The sequence below is a fragment of the Heloderma suspectum genome, chromosome 6, assembly GCF_057233095.1.
Source record: "Heloderma suspectum isolate Gila_16-S chromosome 6, 16-S_ref, whole genome shotgun sequence".
Lineage (NCBI taxonomy): Eukaryota > Metazoa > Chordata > Lepidosauria > Squamata > Helodermatidae > Heloderma > Heloderma suspectum.
Window position 1 is genome coordinate 125464079 of NC_139463.1, and position 25237 is coordinate 125489315.

General features: G+C 45.5%; 2 protein-coding genes across 3 annotated transcripts in view; both read left to right on the plus strand.

Annotated features, from left to right (window-relative positions):
- Positions 1-1896: 1896 nt before the first annotated feature.
- Positions 1897-17488, plus strand: LOC146343059 (uncharacterized). Of its 2 annotated transcripts, none has more exons than XM_084808693.1 (8): positions 1897-2046; positions 5363-5395; positions 6675-6968; positions 12406-12705; positions 14396-14716; positions 15371-15469; positions 15697-15803; positions 16496-17488. In XM_084808693.1, the coding sequence occupies exons 1-8, from the start codon at positions 2022-2024 to the stop codon at positions 16643-16645; spliced, it is 1329 nt and encodes a 442-aa protein (XP_084664819.1). In that variant the 5' UTR covers positions 1897-2021; the 3' UTR covers positions 16646-17488. The 2 variants fall into 2 exon arrangements, with proteins under 2 accessions (XP_084664819.1, XP_084664818.1); XM_084808692.1 differs by having other exon boundaries at positions 1904-2042.
- Positions 17489-22214: 4726 nt separating this feature from the next.
- The window catches only part of LOC146343060 (uncharacterized), a 38207-nt gene continuing 35184 nt past the window's right edge, over positions 22215-25237 (plus strand). The window contains exon 1 of the mRNA XM_084806610.1: positions 22215-22348. Within this exon, the coding sequence (XP_084662736.1) occupies positions 22219-22348 (130 nt within the window). The 5' untranslated portion in view covers positions 22215-22218. The remainder of the gene's footprint in view (positions 22349-25237) is intronic.

Here is a 25237-nt window from a genome sequence, read left to right on the forward strand (position 1 = left end):
CTTAAAATGGTGCTGAAAAGATAACTATGTTGGCACCAGGCAGGCCTCATCAAGGAGATCATTCCATAATTGGGGGGCCACCACTGAGAAGGCCCTCTCCCTTGTTGCTGTCTTCCAAGCTTCCCTTGGAGTAGGCAGCCAGCTGTTGTGCTGGCATAGCATTGGCATACCTCCCCCTCCCCGGCACACTTGGTATAGAGGATTGCATGGCACAACACTTAAAAAGACCTGAAGAGCCTGTGGAAATAAAATGGTGCCAAAAAGACAATAAAGTGAGCACCAGGTGGACCTCTTTGGGTGGGACACAAAGGGCCTCCCTGGGAGCCACCTGGTTTGATGCGGATGGCAGAAGCGCTTGCAGAAGCCCCCCAGTTAAGATCCTAAGGAATGGGTGAGCATATATGGAGTGGAGATGTACAAATCTGTCAGTTTCACTTTCTCCTGCATTGACCTTTTTTGAAACTCAAGTTCTTTGTCTTGTGAATATGAAGTTTGCGAATTTCGGGAAATTCTGATCAAAACCAAACTGAAACAAAATTCTCACCCATTGGCTCCAGCCAAACTCAGTGGGTACAGCAATTCCCAGCATGGAGACGACTATGCCTGCCTGGCATATAGCTGTTAAAGATGAGGAGCCTGCAAGGAAAAAAAAAAAGAGAGGTTGCAACTTTAATTAACCTCTACAATAGTTGAACACACAGGGATTCAATCCCAGACTTTTATGAGCTAAGCACTAGGCCTGGGTGCAAAGCCCTGGGCCTGGATGGACAAACCTCTCAGTTTCACTTTCTCCCTCATTCTGATTGTTTAAATTTCAGGTTCTTTTTATCCTGAATATGGAGAAATTTGTGAATTTTGGTAAATTCTCATCAAGACTGAATTGAAAAAAAATTCTAACCCATCCCTAATATGAAGAACTGATGATCTTTCAAGTACCCCAGTCCTAAAACACTGAGGGCTTTAAAGGACAGAAGTAGTAGCACTTGGATTGGAATTGGACCCGGAAACTGGCTGGGAGCCCATGCAATTGATGTAGCACAGCTGCAATATGCTTGTATTGACCAGTCTAAGTCCATATTCTGGACTTAGAATATCAGCTGAATAGATTCAGCTGATGAGCCCATGCAAGCAAATGTGCGTTCTGTTCTTGCTTAAACTTTACTAATTTGGGCCAGTCTTCTATCAAGTATAGCTGGGGGTGTCACTTCTTAAATTAGTATATGGCATGGCTCCTGCACTACCTCTAGTTTCCAAACCATCTTCAAAAGCTTTCCTATCTACAGTGTCCTTAGTAGACTAAGGTAGAAAGTGATGCACACTGTGTGTGTGTGTGTATGTTATTCTTGGTATGTGAATGGGTTGTGGTTGCATGTCTACTCAGAAGTACACCACTGAGAAATAACTACACACTGTCCCCTTAAGCCTTAAGTGCACCCTGGCCTCCAGATCCCCCCTCCCACCCTTGAAAGTGGAGAAACCTTGCTGCAGGCCTGTATTAACAGCCCTCCCAGGTTCAGCTGACAACACATGGGCTGTGTGGTTGAATTTGTGGAGGGGAGGTGGCTGAGACATGGAAGACCTTGCCTTGGGATGTGGCTTGGGTCTTTGTATCTTTAAGGCCTATGGAGAATGTTCCATGTCAACTGAGGCCCCAGTTATGATGCCCAATGAGCACAATTGCCCTGTTCTTTTGTTTCTCATCTCCAGCCCCGCCTTGCCGCTCTTTGGTTTTCTGAAGTGCTTTGTTTAGAAGAGAGGACAGGAGACAGCAGAACAAGGCCGGATGAGGTTAGCAGCCCTTTATAGCTTTAAAATAAACCTTTGGTGTCTGCTTGAGCTGTGTGGGGGTGACGTGCTCTGTTGGGGGGAAGCAGGTGATGCTCCAGTTCCTGTCTTGTTCTTTGCTGTGAGCAGACAGAGCTGGTAGTCGATGCAGCCCCGTAGTCTCTCTTGGGAACGCAAGCAGGACAGTGGTGGAGCTGAGAACCAGTCATGTGACCTCCAGGGGATCATGACTGAGCATGGACTCCGTGGCTTTGATGGCAGGTTTGATGGTTCTCTCTTCTCTCCACCCATCTCAGATCTGAAACTCAGGGTCCATCGTCCCTCCTGCATCCCACTACGGCACAGTTTTTCTCCCCAACCTTTTCTTCCTATCTTTATCCAAATCCTTCTCAGCTGATCAGCCCATGCAAGCAAATGTGCGTTCTGTTCTTGCTTAAACTTTACTAATTTGGGCCAGTCTTCTATCAAGTATAGCTGGGGGTGTCACTTCTTAAATTAGTATATGGCATGGCTCCTGTGCATTTAACAGCTGAGTAAATGAAACAGGTGAAGTGTAGCATAAGAAAATCTTCTCTTGCTGGACTCCTGCTGCTGAAAGCAGAAAGACCATTTGAGGATCCATGACATCCAGGCTCCCAATGGATGAAATTCCAGATTCCCTTGTAGCTTAAGGGTAATTCCTTGCCATTCTTTCTAAATAGCATACTCCTGTTGCTCCAAGCTGTGCAAATTTTCCTCTTGGAATATATCGGCTGTCCCCCTGTGCTCCTCCCCCACCGCCTGGGGAGTCTGTCTGCACTGATTTCCTTTTCCTCGGACCTTGAACTCACATTCACTCTGCGGTTGTGTTTTAATGAAGGCATACACACAATACCATTTCAGAGAGATTGCACCTGAATTCTGCAGTACTTTGTCTGTGGAATATATATATATATATATATATATATGTGTGTGTGTGTGTGTATACACACACACACACACACACACACACGTATATGACAGAAAGACTAACAACAGAGTATTTTAAAAACTTATTTAGAGATAAATGTTTCAGCTTCCGACTTCATCAGTAGCTGTGATGTTAAAGGGATACCAGGAGTGGCAGTTTTGAATGCTTGGAGATAAAAAATTCCTTAGGAGAAGAAACAGAGGTATGACTGGTATAATGCTTACTAATTGTCCTCCAGATTAAGGCCATTTGGGCTAAGAGTTCTGAGTCTATAGGTCCAGACGTTTTCCCTTTTGTCAAGCATGTCAGTGTCCTTCGTTTGTTCTTTTGGAAGCAACTGTAAATCAAAGAGACTATATGCAGCAACAGTGCAGGTGGGTTGAAATGTCTTGCAAAGGGCTGCTCCAGTTTTTTTTTTTTGTGGTAAGGATCATAGATTTGTGGTTACAGAATCTTGTCCTTAGCTCTGTTGTAGTTTTCCCTACATAGTGCATAGGGCATCCATTTTTTTAAAAAAAACATTCAGTTAAATGAACTATATTAGTAGAGGTGCATGTTAATGATTGTCTAATGCAATACATTTTGTTAGTAATTGTGCTCCTGAAGGAAGTGGTTTCTTGGCGGTAACTGCAGGTAATGCAGTACACTCATTTACATTGGTGTGATCCTGGGTCGCAAATCTCTTGTTTAAGTGCAGCTTAATTTGCACAAATTGGGTGGTTTTCTGAATGCGATGCATGGTGGAGAATTAATGGCTTCCATTAAACAAGCACAATAGGATATAATAGGGTAACTGTCATTATCTTGTGGTAATCAGAGGCAGCAAGATGGTAGTCCACAACAAATGGAATTTATTTATTACATTTATATCCCGCCTTTTTTCCTCTTTAAGGAACTCAAGGCGGCGTACATAATCCTCCTCCTCTCCATTTTAGCCTCACAACAACAACCCTGTGAGGTGGGTTGGGCTGAGAGTCTGTGACTGGTCGAAAGCCACCCAGTGAGCTTCCATGGCTGAGTGGGGGCTAGAACCCGGATCTCCTGACTCCTAGTCCAACACTCTCACCACTACACCACACCGGCTCCCACTGTGGAATGCAATTTTCTTTCACCGAGTTAGCCTTTGCTTCATAAAGGAAGGTATCCCAGGATATTACTGATGATACGCACACGCGCGCACACACACACACACACACACACACACTTACAGTGTAATCCTATATATATTCAGAAGTAAGTCCCATTGAGTTCCATGGGGCTTAAACCCAGATAAGCATCAATAGGACTGCAACCTTGATTTCTTTCTTTCTTTCTTTCTTTCTTTCTTTCTTTCTTTCTTTCTTTCTTTCTTTCTTTCTTTCTTTCTTTCTTTCTCCACCATGTTCAGTGTTCAAAACAGTTCTGGAGGACTTCATAGATCTTCAACCATTATTAATTAAGGCTCTAGGAGCATGACCAACCATACTAATTTCTGCCTTTCCTGCAACCCTTTGGGCTCCTGCTGGAGAGGGCTCATGATAAGCAACAGTTCCCCTTAGAAGTCAGAATTGACTAGGCCAGAAGCTGCTTGAGATCGGACCGTGGGGAGCAGCTGCAGTCAAGAATGAGAAAAACAAAGCAAAGAAACTGTCTCTCTTCCCGTGCTCGACATGTACTTTTGTCCACTTATCAGGCTGCCACTGCTGGGTCAGGTCGGGTTTCATGGTAGTGAGTGACTTTTCTCAATTTCCGTTGAGCAGCCTTTCCCCCTCCCTCCATGCGTTTTATGATTCATTCTCCTCCTCAAAGATCTTTCCACTGGTTTGCTTGGTTCAACTTCCTTCCTTCCTTTCCTCTGAGTTTAAGTGGAACAATGCTGGGGGAATTGCCAAGGGTTCCATTTTCCTCCCCTGCTGAAAAACAGAGTCCACCTTCCTTCTCTCTGGGCTTCTCCAAACCAAGTGTTTTATCCTGCAACCTACTGGGGCTTCTGCTTCTGGATTATTTGCAGGATTAAGATCTGCTCCTTACACTCGCTGACATGTACTTTTGGGGGGATGGGGGGACTTCCTTTGTCTGCAAGTTCTACGTGTTTCATTAGATGGCGCTGTGGTATAGCAGTATGTGCAATTACACATGGCCATTAAAGTGGATTAACATTTGTAACTGCATTATCCCCAATCTTTTAAAAGCCGGGATAAAGGTCAGAAAGCATGGGAGATTCCCTGGAGGTTGTGATATCATGTAAAGGACCCATAAACTTCCATGAGTGACCAATCATGAGAAAGCAATAAAAGCTTCATGCCCTCCGGCTTATCAGCTACCCCAGTAGCTTTTTTGATATTGTTTTCAAGGAAGCAACTAATTCAACTTTCTCACTGCTATGACTAAAGCGAAAGTGAACTAGAAAGAGAAACTGAATTGTCACATGTTTTCCTTCTAGTACAGTAATCCTGAAATGGACTTTAGAGATACATTATATAAGACAGTGGCAGTGTCTCAGTCATCAAGTGTACAGTGGGAGGGGCAGGGGAGGGTTTTTTACCAGTTCAGCCCTCAAACTGCCCTGGTCCAGAGTTTATGGACACCTAAACTTTTATTATTATTATTTTAATTATGCTCACACTCTTTTTTTCCTCCCCCTTTCAGCCTCAGCCCTTTTCTGGATGGTGCTCACTGCAGGTAACCAGAAAATTAATTCATTCTTGAAGTCAGCAGACAATTAATTAATGATAGTAAGCCTAAATAATAGAAATAGATCCTGAGCCCAAGCTGGTATCCTACAGCTGTTGTTAATTGATTTTCAGCAAAAAGTCACTGGAGAAATAGTGTTGTGAGTCATAAGATAAGACACTGCTAAAAATAAAGCTTGAAAACTTTTATCAGATAAAGGTAGAAACTGTTATCATTTTAGGAAATTCCTGTGATTACTCAGAATGCAAGACTGTAGCAATTCATCTTTTTTTAAAAAAAGCCCCAAGGATCAAATAACGTCCTGGTAACGTACAAGGCCTGTGGAGGAGAGGAACAGCCTTCTGTATGGACCTGTGTTTAGGGAGCCACATTTCTCCAAGAGAAAACCATGCAGGATGAATGAGTGGATTGAAGAATGTGGGCCTGCTCTTCCTCGGGGAGGGGGGATAAGGGATGGGCAAACACACCCCTGCCCTGCAGCATGCCACTCAATGGGCCCCCACCCTCCACTTGACCCTGGTTGCTGTGTGCAGCAAGCTTCTAGGCGGTCTGTGGGCACCCGGCGAGCGGTACTCAGCGTCCCACTCCTCCACCAAGCTGCCATTCTGTGCAAAATCGTGGCTCGGCCTCTTCCATAAAAGCTGTGTTGCATAAATGGCAGCTGTAAAGAGGCCAATTTACACAATATTACAGACATAAATGGTCTAAATAGACCATTTGCACCTGTAATGTAGCATAAATGGGCCTCTTTGCAGCCACCATTTACATAAAATTGGCCTTTACAGAAAAGGCCGAGCCGCCATTTTGCACAGAATGGCAGCTTGGCAGAGCAGTGTGGCCTGCCATGCTCACCCAACTCGGTGTGCACTGAGTCGGGGAAGCACGGCGGTCTGCGCACTCAACAGGACTCCGCTGCCAACCCTGGGGGGAATATACGAATGCTCCATCAACGATTAGTTCAAGCGCTCCAAGTTTCTAAGCATTTTACCTCATCTTCTCGAAAATGCACAGATACCCCCTCTCCAGAACTGTGTATCTAGGGAAAGACCAGAGACAACACAGACAATGAGCAACAGAGTAAGGCTAATCTCCACAGATTGAATTGGGCTGTGATCTACACTTCCGCTTGTTGTCAAATGTCCTAGTGCTGCCTGCACTGTCTAGTGCTGAATATGGTCCCAGAAAATTGGTGCTACGTCTCAATTAGCATTTACCCCAAGGAGCAATCAGAAGGAATTGGCTAATGGCATCGCCTTTCCTCTCTCAGGTTCTGAGGCATTAGCCCCCAGGCTGTCCTGGTCCCCTCCATACAGTGTCTTTATCCGGGGACAGCAGATCTCTTTGAAATGTTTATACCCAAGAGGAGAGGAGGGAGACTGGTTCCTTTTCTTCAAAATGCATGAAGACGGCCGATGGACTGAGTATAAACAACAACAAAATGCCTTGGAGGTCTCCACAACACATTGGAAGTCAAGGGAAGCTTTTGCTTGTTCTCACTGGAGAGGAAACAACACACGACAATGGTCCTCAATGAGTAACCAGGTTGTGTTTTCCATCGCTGGTAAGGAACATTCTTGTTGTAAATGAATTACATACACAAAGGTCTGCCTTACCTGGTTGTTACCAAGAAATGGAGAGGGAATGAGCCAGAATTCTGTGGCTTCCTAGAGGCCAAGGGAGTGTATAAAAGCAGGGGAAGCCAAGAGTTGGGATTCCCAGGCTGGATTCCTACTTCTGTTCTCATAGGATCATAGAATGGTAGGGTTGGAAGGGGCCTAAAAAGCCACTGAGTCCAACCCCATGCTCAGTGCAGGAATCCAAGTCAGAGCATCCCTGACAGATGGCTGTCCAGCCTCGTTTTGAATGCCTCCAGTGTGGGAGAGCCCACCGCCTCCCTAGGTAATTGGTTCCATTGTCATATTGCTGTAACAGTCAGGAAGCTTTTCCTGGTGTTCAGCCGGAATCTGGCTTCCTGTCACTTGAGCCCATTATTCCGTGTCCTGCACTCCGGGATGATCCAGAAGAGATCCTGGCCTTCTTCTCTGTGACAACCTTTCAAATACTTGAAGACCGCTATCCTACCTCCCCTCAGTCTTCTCTTCTCAAGGCTAAACATGCCCAGTTCTTTCAGTCTCTCTTCACAGGGCTTTGTTTCCAGTCCCCTGATCATCTTTGTTGCCCTCCTCTGAACCCTCTCCAGTTTGTCTGCATCCTTCTTAAAGTGTGGTGCCCAGAACTGGACACAGTACTCCAGATGAGGCCTAACCAGTGCTGAGTAGAGGGGAACTAGTACTTCCCGGGATTTGGAAGCTATGCTTCTATGAATGCAGCCCAAAAGAGCATTTGCATTTTTTGCAGCCACATCACATTGATGGCTCATATTCAGTTTGTGATGGACAACAATTCCAAGATCCTTCTCGCTTGTCATGTTGTTGAGCCATGTATCCCTCATCTTCTAACTGTGCATTTGGTTTCTTTTTCCTAGGTGCAGAACTTGGCATTTATCCCTATTAAATGTCATTCTGTTGTTTTCTGCCCAGCGCTCCAGTCTATCCAGATCACTTTGCATTTTCTTTCTGTCTTCCAAAGTATTAGGTATCTCGTCCAATTTTATGTCATCTGCAAATTTGATCAGCATTAGGGATGTACGAAAATTCTGCCACGGATCTCGGGAGGCCGAATGCCAGCGCATTTGGCCCCCTGAAATCGGTGGCAGAACGGCCTCCCCCCCGCCCCCCGGGACACGACTTACCTTGGGCGGATCTTCCTGGCGGCGGCGGTTCGGTGGCGGTTCAGCGGCGGTTCGGCGGCGGCTGCTACGGCGGCCGGTCTTCTGACCGGCTGCTGCTGCCACCATTTCCAGTTTTAAAAAAAACAAAAACACGTCATAGGTTTTTAAAAAAAAAACGTGATAGGCTACGTAAATGTTTACGTAGCCTATCACAGCTGACTTAAAAACAACAACAATGCGCATACGCAAATGGCGGCCATTTGTGTTCCTTATTTTGGCACGTCTTAGTCTACGTAAACATTTACGTAGATTAAGACGGCGAAAATAAGGGGAACGCAAATAACGGACGCTACGCTATTTGCGTTCCCCTTATTTTTGCTGTCTTAGTCTACGTAAACGTTTACGTAGACTAAGACGTGCCAAAATAAGGAACACAAATGGCGGCGGCCGTGGCCGCCGCCATTTGAGTACGCACGTTGTTGTTGTTGTTGTTTTTAAAGTCAGCGTGATAGGCTACGTAAATGTTTCATGGCTGACTGCAGGGACGCAAACAGTGGTGGCTACGGCCGCCGCCATTTGTGTCCCTGCTAGCCAGCGGCCAGATGTCTGGCTGCTGGCGGAGCCGGCCGGTGGCTCCGCAGAATCCCTGCAGAGCACAGCGGGCCGGCCAGGATTCCGGGGGGGGGGAGGAATGGAGCGCCTCCCCCCCCCGGCCAGGATTCCGGGTGGAGGGACGGAATGCCTCCCCCCCAACCATAAACATAATCCGCGAAAGGTAAGTGATTTTCGTACATCCCTAATCAGCATTCCCTGCACCTCCTCCTCCAAGTCATTAATAACATTGTTGAAGAGTACTGGGCCCAGGACTGAGCAGGTACCCCACTCATTATCTCTCCCCAGTTTGAGAAGATCCCATTGATAAGCACTCTTTGAGTCCGATTCTGTAGCCAACTGTGGATCCACCAGATCGTTGTTTCATCTAGCCCACTTTGAGCTAGTTTGCTCATCAGGAGATCATGGGGCACTTTGTCGAAAGCTTTGCTGAAGTTGAGATATATGATATCTACAGCATTCCCACGGTCTACAAGGGAGGTTACTTGATCAAAAAATGAGATCAGATTCGTCTGGCAGGACTTGTTCTTGACAAATCCATGTTGGCTTCGAGTAATCACGGCATTGTTGTCAAGGTGCTTCCAGATGGATTGCTTGATCATCTGCTCCAGAATTTCCCCACGGATTGATGTCAGACTGACTGGTCTGTAGCTCCCAGGTTCCTCCTTTTTACCCTTTTTGAAGATAGGGACAGCATTAGTCCTCCAGTCATCTGGCACTTCACCCGTCCTCCATGATTTCTCAAAGAGAATAGACAGCGGTTCTGAGAGTTCTTCTGCCAGTTCCTTTATTACTCTAGGATGCAGTTCATCTGGCCCTGGAGATTTGAACTCATTCAAAGTAATTAGGTGTTTCTTGACCATATACCGATTGATCTCAAGCTGCAATCCTGCCCCTTCAGCCTGTACTTCACCTTTGCCAGGGGGCTCATAGACCCTCTTTTGGGAGAAGACTGAGCCAAAGTAGGAATTGAGCACCTCTGCCTTTTCTTTGTCCTCTGTGATCGTTTTGCCATCCTTATTTAATAGCTGAACCACCATTTCTTTCCTCTGCCTTTTACTCTGCACGTAGCTGAAGAAAGCCTTTTTGTTGCTTTTAGCATCCCTCGCTAACCTCAGCTCGTTCTCAGCTTTAGCCTTCCTGACACCATCCCTGCAATTCTGTGCTACCTGCCTGTACTCTTCCTTTGTTACTTGGCCTTCTTTCCACTTCCTATATGTGTCCTTTTTTGTTTTCAGGTCATCCCAAAGCTTTTTGTGAAGCCACATTGTCTTCTTCTGTTGACTTCCACCTTTTCTTCTTGTTGGAATTGTTTGTAATTGTGCCTTGAGAATTTCCTTTTTTTAAAAGCTCCCACCCATCTTGGACTCCTTTTCTCATTAGCGTCGCTTGCCATGGGACCTTACTGATCATTGTTCTGAGTTTAAATCAGCTTTCCGAAAATCCAGGGTACGTGTTTGACTACACTCAGCTTTTGCTTTCCTTAAACCAAGAACTCAAGTACGACACGGTCACTTTCCCCCAGAGTTCCTGTAACTGCTAGTTGACCCACTAAGTCATCTCTGTTGGTTAGGATCAAGTCAAGGATAGTTGATCCTCTAGTTCCTTCCTCTACTTTCTGTAGGAGGAAGTTTTCCACCACACAAGCCAGGAATTTCCTGGAGGGGCCATGTTTTGCAGAATTTGTCTCCCAACAAATATCGGGGAAATTGAAGTCCCCCGTTACTGCTACATCATGCTTCCTTAAAACATTGGCTATTGGCTTTTCAAAAGTTTCATCCTTGTCTTCTCCTTGGTTGGGTGGCCGGTAGTAGGCTCCGACCATCAGGTTCCTTTTATTCTTTGCTCCATTTATTTTGATCCAGATGCTCTCGATGGGGCTACCAAGCTCATCCTCCTGTATTTCTGTGCAGAGATATGTATTTTTCACATACAGTGCAACCCCACCTCCCTGTCTGTTCCTCCTGTTCTTTTTGAACAAGTTATATCCTTCAATTGCTGTATTCCAGTCATGAGAGTCATCCCACCAAGTCTCAGTTATACCTATCAAGTCATAATTTCCCTCCTGTATTAAGAGTTGAAGTTCGTTCTGTTTGTTTCCCACACTCTGGGCATTAGTATATAGATATCGAAGACCATGTGCTTCATAGTCTGGCTTTCTTCCTACATGTGTCGGAAGACTATTATTGGGTGCTATCAGAGCTGTTCTCTCCGTTGTGGTGCACGAGCCTTCGTCCATTGTTACCCCTAACTTTACATCTCCCTTCCCCATAGGATTCAGTTTAAAGCCCTCCTCATGAAGTTCTTCATGCTGTGGCCAAACACATTCTTCCCATCCTTTATGAGGTGCAACCCGTCCCTTGCCAACAGCCCATCTTCCCGGAAGTATAGCCCGTGGTCCCAGAATCCAAATCTCTCTCGTCAGCACCATCTTCGTAGCCAGTCATTCACCCGGAGTATTTTTTGTTCCCTTTCTATCCCTCTTCTAACTACTGGAAGGATGGATGAGAAAACTATCTGGGCCCCCAAGTGCTTGAGTTTCCTTCCCAAAGCTTCAAAGTCTGACGTGATCTCTTCGTAGCTCCGCTTGGCGGTATCATTTGTTCCCACATGGATGAGAAGAAAGGGATACCTGTCAGTGGGCTTTATGAGTGTAGGCAACCTTTCAGTCATGTCTCTAATCCGTCCTCCTGGAAGACAACATACCTGGCGAGTCCATGGGTCTTCACGACATACTTGGGTCTCGATCCCACGCAGCAAGGAGTCTCCCACTACTACCACTCTTCTCTTCTTCTTGTTGTAGGCCTGGGTTTCATAGCCTCTGTTTGACTGACCTTCAGCCTTTTGCTCGCTGTCATGTAGGTTCCCCTGTGATTCTTCCTCTGCAGGCTGTCCTCCAGTCTCATCCGCAAGTACCTGGAATCGATTCCACAGCTCCATTGCTTCCACCGGTGCAGAGTGGCATCTAGTTCTTCTTCTCCTAACTGTCACCCTTTTCCAAGGAGTATCCTCTACTGCATTTTTCCTCACCTCAGCGTTTCCCAATTCTGCCTTAGCTTGCTGTTGCTCTTCAAGCTTCTGGTCTGCCCTTTGCTGCTGTAGTTCCCCCATTCTGTCCAAGAACTCTTCGTGTTCTCTTATTCCCCAGAGGGTCGACAGTCGCCGCTCCAGTCCACTTACTTTTTCTTCCAGCAGCGTGATCAACTTGCACTTGTTGCAGGTGTGGGCCATGTTGTTCTCAGGCAAGAAAACAAACATTGCACACACCTTGCAGGTCACCACCACTGGAGAGTCCTGTCCTTCCATTGCCTCTTTTCCCTTTTTGTGTCTAGCTTTGTGATTGTTCTAGACTGGCCTGTGCCTGCTCCTCTACTCAGTAGAGGTTAAAAGCAGAGTACCACTGGTGTGGAAGTGTGTGTTACAAGACAAATAAATGAAAAAAAAAAGTTAGTTAAAAAAGAAAAAAAGAAAAAAAAAAGAAAACTGTGACTTCTGTTTCATATCTACAATTCAAAAATATACCTAAACATACCTTCCCCACAAGAAATCATGGTGATATCAACTCTGTGAGGGAAATCTAGTCAGTGTTTCATGAGTTTATTCCCTATCTGACTGGATTGTTTTCTCTTGCTCTACTTCTTCTCTGGAATACAAGATTCCCCACCACCTGCAACTCTTTCCCTGGATCCCCAACTCCCTGTGTATGTCCAAGAAGAACAGATTACCCTGATCTGTTCAGCTTCTGATGGACAGAATGTGACAGGATACACATTCTACAAGGGACAAGAAGGACAGACCCCTGAGCTGATGCCCCGTAAAGGGGTGGGTCCCCATGAAGTATTGCTTGCAGGCGAACACAGTGCCGGGACGTACAGCTGTGAGTACCGCTGGATGTTCCGCGAAGGGTGTGAAACCCGATCCCCGCAAAGCAACATTGTCTCTGTGGCTGTGACAGGTGAGTGAGTGGCTGCTTGAGATTGGAGGAGATCAAAATAGTCTTGTCGATGGCAGCCGCATGTGGTGGGAAATGCACTTTATATCCTGCAGTGGGTGGTGCCAGGGATGAAGGCTGCCTGGAATGTGAAAATGAGCAGGAAACAACCATTGAGCTGCATTAAAAGAAAGGAGCCCTATTCAGGCATTATGACACTTCAGGCATAGAGATGATGTGGGAATGCATGTGTCCTCCATGCCTCCAATTTTATAATGCCTGAATAGGTTTAGGGCCAACAACAAAGCTACGAATACTTCTTCCTTTCCTTTATTTTTTGTTTTCATTTTTTCATAGAGCAAAATAACACTATTTTGCTTTATAAAAACAGTGGTGGGGGGGGGACCAAGCAAAAGGGACAGGTAGGACCTGAATAAAGGAAGCAGAAGAAATAATCCAGTAGGGGGATGAATAATTAAAGCCCTTACTCATTCAGGGACTTTAAGGGGCAATGTACTGTTATTCCTCTCAATAGGGATGTTTCAGGCACCTGAATGGGTCTGGGAGTCTGTTAGATCCCCCCCCCCCGCTCACCTCCCCAAACTGGGCTAGGCGAGCTGCTGCCCCTGCCTGCTGAGCTGCGCGAATGGCTGGGGCTTACCAGACCCGACCACTCATGCCTGGCAGCAGCCCGTCCTCCATGCAAGCCACCATTTTTACAAAAGGTGGGGGCTCTAGATTTTCCTGTATCTAATGTTGTGCACAACAGCAGCCGTAAAGGGCCATTTCCTCCCTTTTCGTATATCTACTGTTGCAGAAATGGCCCTTTACAGCTGCCATTGTGTGCAACATCGGATATATGGAAATCAAGTGCCCCCATCTTCCATCAAAATGGCGGCTTGCATGGGCAAGCAGCAGCACATTTCCTTGAGCACCTCCCGAGCGTGGACTCGGGTGAGGCCGTCCATCCCTACCCCTCTCTGGAATTCACAGGAAGCCATAAAAGTGCAGGACCGGCAAGCAGAACACATTCAGTTAAAAACATCACCTGTTTTGAGCCCTTAGTGCTTTCTCTGATCACAGAGGACAGACCCGTGCTACAATTGCATTTTGGTTTGGGGTGTGTGTGTGTGTGTGTGTGTGTGTGTGTGAAGTTAAAAAATCACCACAAAAGTCTGAAAAAAACATTGGGTGTGTGTGTGAATAATTCAAGCGCCTACTCACACGGGACATTAAAAGGCAATTTCTCATTGTTCCCCTTGCTAGGGATGTCATGGGTGCCTGACTGGATCTGGGAGTCCATTGCCCCACCTCCACTGAGATTTAGAATCTGGGTTTTTCATAAAAATGAACTGTAAAATGTGAGTGAACAATGGATGGCAATTCCAGAGAAAAGAACTGGTGTGGAAACACGTGAAAATAATACTGCAAGGTCTCAAGTTCCAGATTGCGGGGGGGGGGGCACAGATAGGGATGAGAATGCTCCCTGCTCGAATTCCAGATGCACAAAATAAAATTTCCACATTCCATAATTGGCCACACAACTGGCAATCAACATAACATGATACCAGTCTCAGCTCTCTGACCCAGATATGGCTTCCAGTTAAAAGCTCCATGAATCCCAGACTTACTTGACTTGGCCACGGACTTTGAACCACTAGGTCACTCCACACTTCCAAGGTAATCCCCTCTCCTTTGTGGATCCCTCCTCCAGATCCTCCTCTGCCTCCACTGCTGAAAGTGGATCCTCCATCTGGAGTGGTGAATGAAAATAACCTTCTGCTCATCACTTGCTCAACCAGCAGGAACAACACTAAGAAAAGGTTCCATTTCTACAAAGATGGAGCTGAGATGGTATCCAGCAATGATGGGCCCCTGGAGAGCTACAGAAAACCTGGAGAGACCTCTCCAAATGCCTTTGTAAGGATCCTACAGGCCAAATCTAACCATACTGGGGAATTTGCTTGCAGTTACGAGGAAAAAGTGAGCAGCCGGTGGATTGTGTCTCCCTGCAGCCAGACCATGAATGTCACAGGTGAGTCACTTTGGAATGGTTGCAATACCCAGTGGTGAGGTCATGCTTTATCAGTGGGATAACCTGTTTGCTTTCATTGAACTCTAAGAGGGTAGGGTGGAGGTCTCCCCCAGCATTCCTTGAACACCATCTCCTCTAGGTTGGTAATCACTTTCTATAGTCACTTGGGAGATGTCTTTCACATGGCCACTTCACATGGGCAAGGAACTGAGGAAGGAGGGATAACGGCTTGGTACTTCCCAGCAATCAGACTTCCAACTGCTGAAAGTTAAAAATCTGACCTTCTGGAAATGATGCAAGAAGGCCCCTTTTTTCATTTGGACACAGGAAGATCTGCTTTTTAATGGTTAGTTTGGATTTTCAGAATATATTACATAATTTAAGAATCTAGTCTTCTTATTTGCTTCCCCCCTTCCTCTCCATAACCTTTCCTTTGGTGTCATGTCTTTGAGATTAGAAATGTGAGTCTGTCTTATGTCTTATCTTTGCCAGCTGCCTTTGGAGCCTTATGGGCTAAAGGGCAGGATACAAATGATATAATTCATTAATGATTTAATTACAGATGTTGCTACCTTTTGGGCCTGAACCTTCAAGAATGGGGCAGGCTAAACAACTTCCCCCAATAAACAGTCCCCTGCTCTTTTCTCTTATCAGTTCAGACACAAGAGTCATACACAGCGCTGCTGAGATATGCATGGTTGCCTCTTCCGCTGCTGGTCCCACTTGCTTTCTATTGCAGGAGAAAGATGAGCGGTATGTGATGGGGTTTGCAGGTATCTCTTTTCCTTACCTGGCCTGAGTGGACATTGGTAATAGGCAGTGGTTTTGTTTTAAACAAGGGCGTTTCCAGAAATCAGGTCTTTCTGGAACTATACTCTCTTTGGTGGATTGAGATGAATTTGCAAAACAGCAGACGTCAAGAATGCTGATGGACATTACAATTATATGTCTTCTTTTCTCTTTTATTTCCATTTCTGAAGGATCAAAATATTGGCAGGAATCTGAGCGGGGAGAAAGCAAGGAGGAAGTGGATGATCCTGCAACACCGGCGCCCCAGGAAGCAGCAGCAGCAGCCTTACAGGTTGAGGTAGAGTGAGTGGGAATCATGGGTGATTTCCAGTCCACCCATGGCAAGCTTGGGAGATTTCTCTACAGGACAGATATAAACCAGTTTAACCCTCATGACTTTCTTCAAGGAACTTCAGAAATTGTAGTGACAGCCCCCCCCCCCCCAGTTTTCCTTATAGAAATGGGGAGCGGGGAGAATGTTAATTGTCTGTATGGAATATGCTACTGCAAGTTGATGGTCACTAGGTTAGATGGCTTTAAAAACAACAAATAGGGACTAGGTAAATTCAGGGAAGATAAGTCTGCAGGAGTGATAGTCATGAGAGGTAAACGGGCCTTCCATGTACAAAGGATGCTTCCTGGGATAAACAAGAGTGGGTGATTATCATGGCCAAAGATATACCTGTGAGCTTCTCAGGGGCATGTGTTTGTCTGTCTGGAGTTAAAAACAGAAAACTGGACTAGACCAGCTCTTGATGTGATCCAGAAGGGCCTTACGTTTCTCGGGGTCCTACAAATTCTTTTGCCTGTCAACTTATATTAAAAAGACGTTCCCGTGTGTTGAAGTTAAGCCATGAGAGCTGAAAACCTTCAGGTTTGTAATCATGCTCTAAAATGATGGAGAAGTAACGTTGTACTCAACAAGCTTTTCCCCATCCCCCAACTGAATACCTGAGCAACATCACCCACAGTTTCTCTCTGTTTTCCCAGGGCTCAGACATCACCTATGCTCCCATTACCTTCTCCTCTGCTCCGATGCCTTCTCGACCAGTGACGGAGAAGAGATGCCCACCAGTGGAAGAAAATGAGTTGTTGTATAGTGAAATTCTGTTTCAGCCCATAAACAGAACAGCAAAATAAAGAGATACTGTAGTAGAAATAGGCCTCTTTACAAGTGGGGTGTCTGTTGTCCACCCATTCCTTCAGGTCAAGCTAAGCCCATTGGTAAATTTAGAGATTCTGAGTAGGCTCCATGGAAATCAGTGGCACTTAAAAAAAAAGAGAGGGACAAGGATAACGTTCCTCCTGGTGTTGTATATCAAGTGAACTTGATGAACCTCTTTGTCAGCTTTCCAGGGCATCTCTCCAGCTCCTGTCAGATGACTCTTCTTCAGGAACAACTGAACTACTAATATACAAAAAATAAAAAATATAGCCATTTTGCTTGTTATCTGCTAAAGTTCTTATGTTTTGGGTGGTAAGGGTGGGTTTCATAAATGTCTCATACAAATCCAAATGGCAAGGTTCCTTGAGGCTATGTATGCCTTGAGACTTTGTGGACATGCTCCCCAAGGATTGAAAAAAGCCTTCTCCTTCTCCTAGGGATGTCAGAGAATCCTGCCACGGACTGAAATGGGATCAAATTCCCGTCAGTCCGTGCCACAGAATCCTCTGCGGAATGGCACCACGAGGTCCTGCGGAGCCAGCAGTCATGCGGCTTTTTTTTTTGACATCCGCACAGAGTCGCGAAATTTTCGTAAATAAAAACGCAAGGTAGTATATTCCGATAATAAATACGTAAGTTGTTTTTCTTTTAAATGAATTGTGCTCACCGCCTTGTTTGTGGGTGTTCTTTTTCAATTGAAATCCTCCGTCTCCACTTACTTTAAGCCAAAACATTTCCTCCTCCTCGGGGCTTCCCAAAGCAAGGCTGCCCTAGGTGGGCCCGAGCGATGCACTCTTGGTTTAAAGCAACGCTGTTTGAAAGAAAGAAAGAAAGAAAGAAAAAACCTTTTAAAATTACCATGCCGGTCTAGAGCCCTGCACGAGGTATTATGCTCCCTGCTAAGCTTTCTATTTCCACATCCAGCATTGTTGTTGACGTTGTGAGGCTAAAATGGAGAGAACCAACTCTGCATGTCTACTCAGAAGTAAGTCTTACTGAGTTCAAAGTGACTCACTCCTACACATGTCAGCACCCCACTTGCCCCCAGCTCAGCTTTGTATTTCCACATCCAGCTCATTATCAAACCTGTTAGTTCTCTCACTGGGTGACTTTGGGCTGGACTCTCATCACTGCACCACACTTCTGTTATGAAACTCATGAAGAAAAAGAGACAGCATAATGGAAAGTTCTTTCTGAAGCAGTCACACTTGTACAAAGTGCAGCATGAAGGGAAAGATCAGCGAGCTTCTCTTTGTTTGAAAAAGCACACTCTGCACATGCTCAGGGAATGGACAAAATGAGGAATAAACATGCCAGGGAATATGAAGAACTATATTCTTCCATTATGTGTGTGTGTGCGCGCGCGCACACGTGCACGCGTGTGTGTGGAAGCTCCTTCAATCCAGCTGTTCCCTGGAAAACCCACCCCCATTCACCCAAGGGTCTTCTGAGATAACTAACAGGAGGTTTGATAATGAGCTGGATGTGGAAATACAAAGCTGAGCAGAGAGGAGAACCAACTCTGTGCATGTCTACTCAGAAGTAAGTCTTGCTGAGTTCAATGCGCCTTACTCCTGCACATGTCAGCACCCCACTTGCCCCCAGCTCAGCTACATGGCTACAGTCACCGTCTGCAGTGATCTGCTGGCTGCCTGCAATTGCTTTGTTAACCTGCTTTCTCAGCCCCAGCTCCACACTGGAGGCAAGATGGAAGAAACCACAGTGCCGGGCGTAGTTAGCTCCCCTTGACAGCTTTAAGTAGCACCTATTGTACCATCAAGGCCCATGAGCTGAGTGGCTTCCTGGGCAGGGGATATGGGTACAGTGTGTGTGTGTGTGCCTGCGCACGTGGGACGTTGTGCTTCCTCCCTGGATCATTGTGTTTGGAGATAACAGAGTGGAGAGATCCAGTTTGTCACCTCTTTGTGAAAGACAAGCCAAAGATAACCTCACACACTCAGATTTATCGTCTTCTATTAGGAGTGAGATTTGATCAGGAATATACTAGTACAACAGATTGATTATGTACTTTGCAGCCAAAGATGGAGAAGCTCTATTCAGCCAGTAAAAACAAGACCTGGAGCTGACTGTGGCTCAGATCATGAGCTTCTTATCGCAAAATTTCGGCTGAAATTGAAGAACGTCGGGAAAACCACTAAACCAGGTATGACCTAAATCATATCCCTTATGAATATACAGTGGAGGTGAGGAATAGATTTAAGGGATTAGACCTGATAGACAGAGTGCCTGAGGAACTATGGACGGAGGTCCGTAACATTGTTCAGGAGGCAGCAACTCAATCCATCCCAAAGAAAAAGAAATGCAAGAAAGAGCAAAGTGGCTGTCTGATGAGGCTTTACAAGCAGCTGAGGAAAGAAGGGAAGCGAAAAGCAAGGGAGAAAGGGGAAGATATATCCAACTGAATGCAGAGTTCCAGAGAATAGCAAGGAGAGACAGGAAGGCCTACTTAAATGAACAATGCAAAGAAATCGAGGAAAACAATAGACTAGAGATCTTTTCAAGAAAATCTAGAGATCTCAAGGGAACGTTTTGTGCAAAGATGGGCATGATAAAGGACAAAGAAGGCAGGGACCTAAGAGAAGCAGATGAGATTAAGAAGAGGTGGAAAGAATACACAGAAGAACTATACAGGAAAGATCTGAATGTCCCTGACAGCCATGATAGTGCAGTCACTGAACTTGAGCCGGACATTCTAGAGAGTGAAGTCAAGAGGGCCTCAGGAAGCATTAGTAACAACAAAGCTAGCGGAGATGACAGTATTCCAGCTGAGCTATTTAAAATCCTAGAAGATGATGCTGTTAAAGTGCTGCACTCAATATGCCAACACATTTGGAACACTCAACAGTGGCCACAAGACTGGAAAAGGTCAGTTTACATTCCAATTCCAAAGAAAGGCAATGCCAAAGAGTGTTCAAACTACCGTACAATTGCGCTCATTTCACATGCCAGCAAGGTGATGCTCAAAATTCTACAAGCTAGGCTTCAGCAGTATGCGAACCGAGAACTACCGGAAGTACAAGCTGGGTTTCGAAGAGGCAAAGGAACTAGAGATCAAATCGCCAACATTCGCTGCATCATGGAGAGAGCAAGAGAATTCCAGAAAAACATCTATTTCTGCTTCATTGACTACGCTAAAGCCTTTGATTGTGTGGATCACAACAAACTGTAGCAAATTCTTAAAGAGATGGGAGTACCAGACCACCTTACCTGTCTCTGAGAAACCTGTACGAGGGTCAAGAAGCAACAGTAAGAACTGGACATGGAACAACCGATTGGTTCAAAATTGGGAAAGGAGTATGACAAGGCTGTATATTGTCGCCCTGTTTATTTAACTTATATGCAGAGTACATCATGAGAAATGCCGGGTTGGATGAATCACAGGTCGGAATTAAGATTCCATTAATTAATTAATTAATTAATCTTAATTAAGATTAAGAATTAAGAGAGCCAGTGTGGTGTAGTGGCAAGAGTGTTGGACTAGGAGCTGGGAGATCCGGGTTCTAGTCCCCACTCGGCCATAGAAGCTCACTGGGTGACTTTGGGCCAGTCACAGACTCTCAGCCCAACCCACCTCACAGGGTTGTTGTTGTGAGGATAAAATGGAGAGGAGGAGGATAATGTAAGCCGCCTTGGGTTCCTTGCAAGGGAAAAAAGGCGGGGTATAAATGCAATAAATAAATAAATAAATAAAGATTGCCAGGAGAATTATCAACAACCTCAGATACGCAGATGATATCACCCTAATGGCAGAAAGCGAAGAGGATCTAAAGAGCCTCTTGTGGAGGGTGAAAGTGGAGAGTGCAAAAGCTGGTTTGAAACTCAACATTAAAAAAATGAAGATCATGGCATCTGGCCCCATCACTCCCTGGCATATAGAAGGGGAAGAAATGGAAGCAGTGACAGATTTTATTTTCTTGGGCTCCAAGATCACCGCAGACGGTGACTGTAGCCATGACATTAAAAGACACTTGCTCCTTGGGAGGAAAGCTATGGCAAACCTAGACAGCATAGTAAGAAGCAGAGACATCACCTTGCCGACAAAGGTCTGTCTAATCAAAGCTATGGTTTTCCCAGTAGCAATGTATGGCTGTGAGAGCTGGACTATAAGGAAGGCTGAGCGCCGAAGAATTGATGCTTCCGAACTGTGGTGCTGGAGAAGACTCTGACGAGTCCCCTGGACTGCAAGAAGGTCAGTTCAGTCCATCCTAAAGGAAATCAACCCTGAGTGCTCATTGGGAGGACAGATACTGAAGCTGAAGCTGAAATATTTTGGCCACCTAATGCGAAGAGAAAACTCTCTGGAAAAGACCCTGATGCTGGGAAAGACTGAAGGCAAAAGGAGAAGGGGACGGCAGAGGATGAGATGGCTAGATAGCATCACCGATGCAATGAATATGAACTTGAGCACACTCCGGGAGAGAGCGCAGGACAGGAAGGCCTGGCATGCTATGGTCCATGGGGTCACGAAGAGTCGGACACGACTGAATGACTGAACAACAACAAATACTAGTACAACAGAAATATTTATTTCCTTGGAGTTCACATAGTTTCTGAGAAATGTTCATTGAAGCACTCCCATCAATTGTCCCAAAAATGCCTTTCCAAGTTCTCAGAACTGACATGGTGTTTGAGAGGAATACAGTCTGGCTACATATTGATTACACATAAACAGTAGTTTCATTCTTCTGAATCTGATGAAGCACAGAAACCGCATTACATTCCAGAGTTGTTGTCTGATAACTTGCTATTATTATCATTTGTTGTAAAGTGATATTTATGAACTGAATCCATTCCTGTATGAGCATATTTACTGTTAGCCATTATCATCAAAATATATTTTGAATTGTAATTATGCTTGCAGGGTAGACATAACTTACTTACTTTTACTGTCGTTATGATTATGTGTTAAAATGACACCTTCTTGTACTCATTTCTGTATGGTAGATGTTACACCATTTCACATTCCTGAAGACAGCTGATTGCATATTTTCATTTGAGACTCTGTGTCTGCAGCACGCTATGTCTAAGTTCTATCTATCCTTGTAACATACAGTTTCTTTCATTTAACTGTATTGGATGTTAACACACCTCGTTGTACTTTCAAGACAGGAATGGTCCTATCTCAGCTTGAGACTTTGTGCTTCACTTCCAGAGCAACTTTAGTTTGGTGTACATGTACCTACATGTTTAGTCAATAAAACGTATTCTTATCCTGAGTTTCATCTGCTTTTTGCTTCAACTGTGGGTCTACTGATTAGTTTGGTGGTTCTTATTGAGGGTTCTCCTCCTTCTTGCTTTCGACTTTTACTTAAGGCGATATCCTGGCTAAGGGGATGAGAGAAGCCACAGGGGGACGGATGTGGTTAGCTCTGCTTGACAGCTTTAAATAGCACCTATCGTAACATCAAGACCCAGGAGCTGAGAGGTGTTCTTGGCAGGGGATGTGGGTGCAGTGCATGTGTGTGTGTGTGTGTGTGTGTGCATGCATGTGATGTTGCACTTCCTCCCTTGATTTTTGTGTCTGGAGATGATAGAGTGGGGAGATCCAGTTTGTCACCTCTCTTGGGAAAGACAGCAGGGCATTGGTGGACCTGAGGACTCAGCTGTGACCATGAAGGGATCCTGGCTGAGCATGGAGTTCTTTGCTCTGGTGGCAGGTTTGTGGCCTCCCTCTTCTGTCTGCCCATCTAAGATGGGGGACTCAGCATCCATGTATCTCTTCCCCTCTTTGATTTCTCACTGCTTTCCCCCCTCTGTTCTTTTTGTTCAGTCTCTCTCCAAGGCCTCCTCCAGCAATCAGCCTATGCAGTTAAAGCTGGCTTCTGTTCTTGCTCAAATATTATTGATTTAAGCCAGTTTTAGACGCTAGGAGTGTCACTTTTTAATCATTTGGCACAGTTCTTGTGCATTCCACAGCTCTGCAACAGGCAGATATCCAACAGCTGAAGCTTTGCAGTGCATGTGGATAAGTATACCTTCCCCTGCCAGATTCTTACTTGTTATTCAACTGCTCAAGGCAGAGAGAGGAATTTTGCCAGCAATGCGGGAGCAACTTTGGAGCAGAAGATTCATTGCATCCAGGGCCCCAGCTGAGAGGAACCCCAAAGGATGGCTTTGTTTGTTCATCAAGGGCCTTCCATTGCCTTTCTTTCGAAAGAAAAGTCTCCTGCTCTAGGCAGAAAAGAGGGACTGGTGGTGGGAACTGATGGAAAACTATGGACCCAATTAATGAGTGCATGGAGTAGTCTTTAATGAATTTAGGTCTTCCTTGATAGTAATAGAAGGCATGGGCCCTCCTTTCCACCTCACATGCAGGTTCTCAGAGTTTGAAATCTTGCTACAGGCATCTCTAAGTTGGCAGGAGGACATACAATGGGAAACAGCATACAGGGCTATTGCAAGGTGGCGGGGGGAGAGACAGCTTGAGCCCCCACCCCTCCAAATGTAAAACCTTGACTTGATTTGAATATACTTGTAAAGTTTAATTAACTCAACTTTACATGGGAGAGACTAAAGAAGACTGTCTTACAATTAAGGCAAATGAAATGATTTGCTGGAGGATCCTGAATCAGAAGGAAAAGGAGAATATTCCAGTAAATAAATGTGAAGGAAATAAATGCAGCATGATTTTCAATCAAAAGTTAGTTTTCAAATCACTACCACTGAGAGCTTTGGCCAAATTTGGGGGTGGCAGTGGGCAAGTAACGTGAAACTAGAATTGGAGCTTCCTAGCCCTCACTAGAAAGTAGAATAGGCACTCCGCAGCACCCGCTTCATCTGGATGTGTGAATAAGTGCCCATATGATGAAATGGGTTCTAGCGCATCCACGTTCATGCCACAACAAATCTGGAAGCCCTTAAGGAGTTGCAAGACTGTGGCGTCTTGTATTTCCAGAGGTGGGGCTGGGGGGGGGGCGGTTAGTCCTCTGGAACTGGCCCGTTGAAATTGCTTCACACAGAGGCAGAGGTTCCCCATGCCTGCTCTAGATCCAGCTCAGTGTGACAGAATGTTGATGGTGGTGGGTGAGAGGCTGAAGCAGAAGTGTCTTTTTTAAACATAGCCTTTGGAGCTGCCTCTATCCAAAACCATTTTGAACTTCAGGGAGTTGCTGGCCGGGGATGCTTGGAGTTGTAGTCAACACATCTGGAGGGCATAGATAGATCAATGTAAACCTCACAAGGAGACCCAGTGGAGCCAGAACGCTTTGCATTAGTGCTTCTATGCCTGCTTTACACCAACTGTGGATTGGTCTTCCACTGCACCACACAGGAAAAGCCTTTTTGCTGCTGGCAACTGGAGTCTTTCAGAGATCTAAACCTCCCCGCACCCGTTTGCCTTCGGTTGTCCCCTGTGTACCAGCAGGGGCAGATCGTTTCTTCAGATTTAAACCTACAGCAGTATGTGGTGTTCTGGTGGCTTTTAAACTGTTTTCTTCTTTCTTTCCTTTCTGTCCCCCGAGAGGCTGGGATGTGCCGCTCCTGCCATGCACTTCCAAAAGGGGGCTGGGATCATCCCTGGAAACGGAGCTGCACACTCACATAACGTTCCTTCCAGAGTCTGTATGGGAAAAAGACGGCTGCCCCATGAGTGACCAATTTTGGGTGTTGTGCTAGCTTAATTCTGGGGCTGGTTATTTAGGCTTGGGGACTTGCCTCTCCTTCTGTATCAAACAGGAGTCTATCAGCCATCTCTCTGCACTCCTTGGTAAGGCTCCTTCTTCCCTTGGAGGTTCCACCCTCCTTCTCAAGTTTCTTTCTGTTCTCAGCTTCCCACCTTGCACACTGCATCCTCTCCACGTCTTCATATAAATGAAAGGATACTAACAATACCGATAAACACCTGTATCTGCATGTCCATTTCCTTAATCCACTGTGTCCACTTGTCGACGCTTCTTTATAGCTTTTTGTAGGGCTGTGCATGGACCCCTCACTTTGCTTCAGATGCTGCTTTGGACCTTCCGAGGCAGCCCTGCTTCACTTCGGACTGATTTGGACCCAATCCGCTTCACTTCAGATCTGAAGCAAGATTCAGATATCCAAATCATTCTGATACGACGTTTCCCCATTGACTTGCACGGGAAAATAGAAACAGGCGTAACTTTTTCAGTTTTCACGATACATACATGAAATTTGGAGACACATCAACCCCCATGAAGGGAATTCCGCCTGCCAAATTTCAGTTAGTTTAGCTGAGTAGTTTTTGTGCTAGGTGAAGTTAATTTTATTTTCAACAAAAACTCTCAAACCGAAGAGCTCTAACTTTTCACTGTTTCCACAGAAGTGCATGAAATTTGGAGACCTCTCAGCCCCCATGGAGGGGATTCCACCTGCCAAAGGTCAGACAGTTTGGCCCAGCAGTTTTTGTGCTAGGCAAAGATAAAATGTGCTGTTCTCAGAAATGCAAACCAAAGGTCATAAAGAAATAATCAGAGAAGTTAGGTGTTTAAGTGGTGATTAGGAGGCGGTCACTATCCCTAATCTGCTGTAGGTTTCTTTGAAGTGCAAATAACCCCTCTCCCCAAGTATTACTAACTTTGGCAATCTGG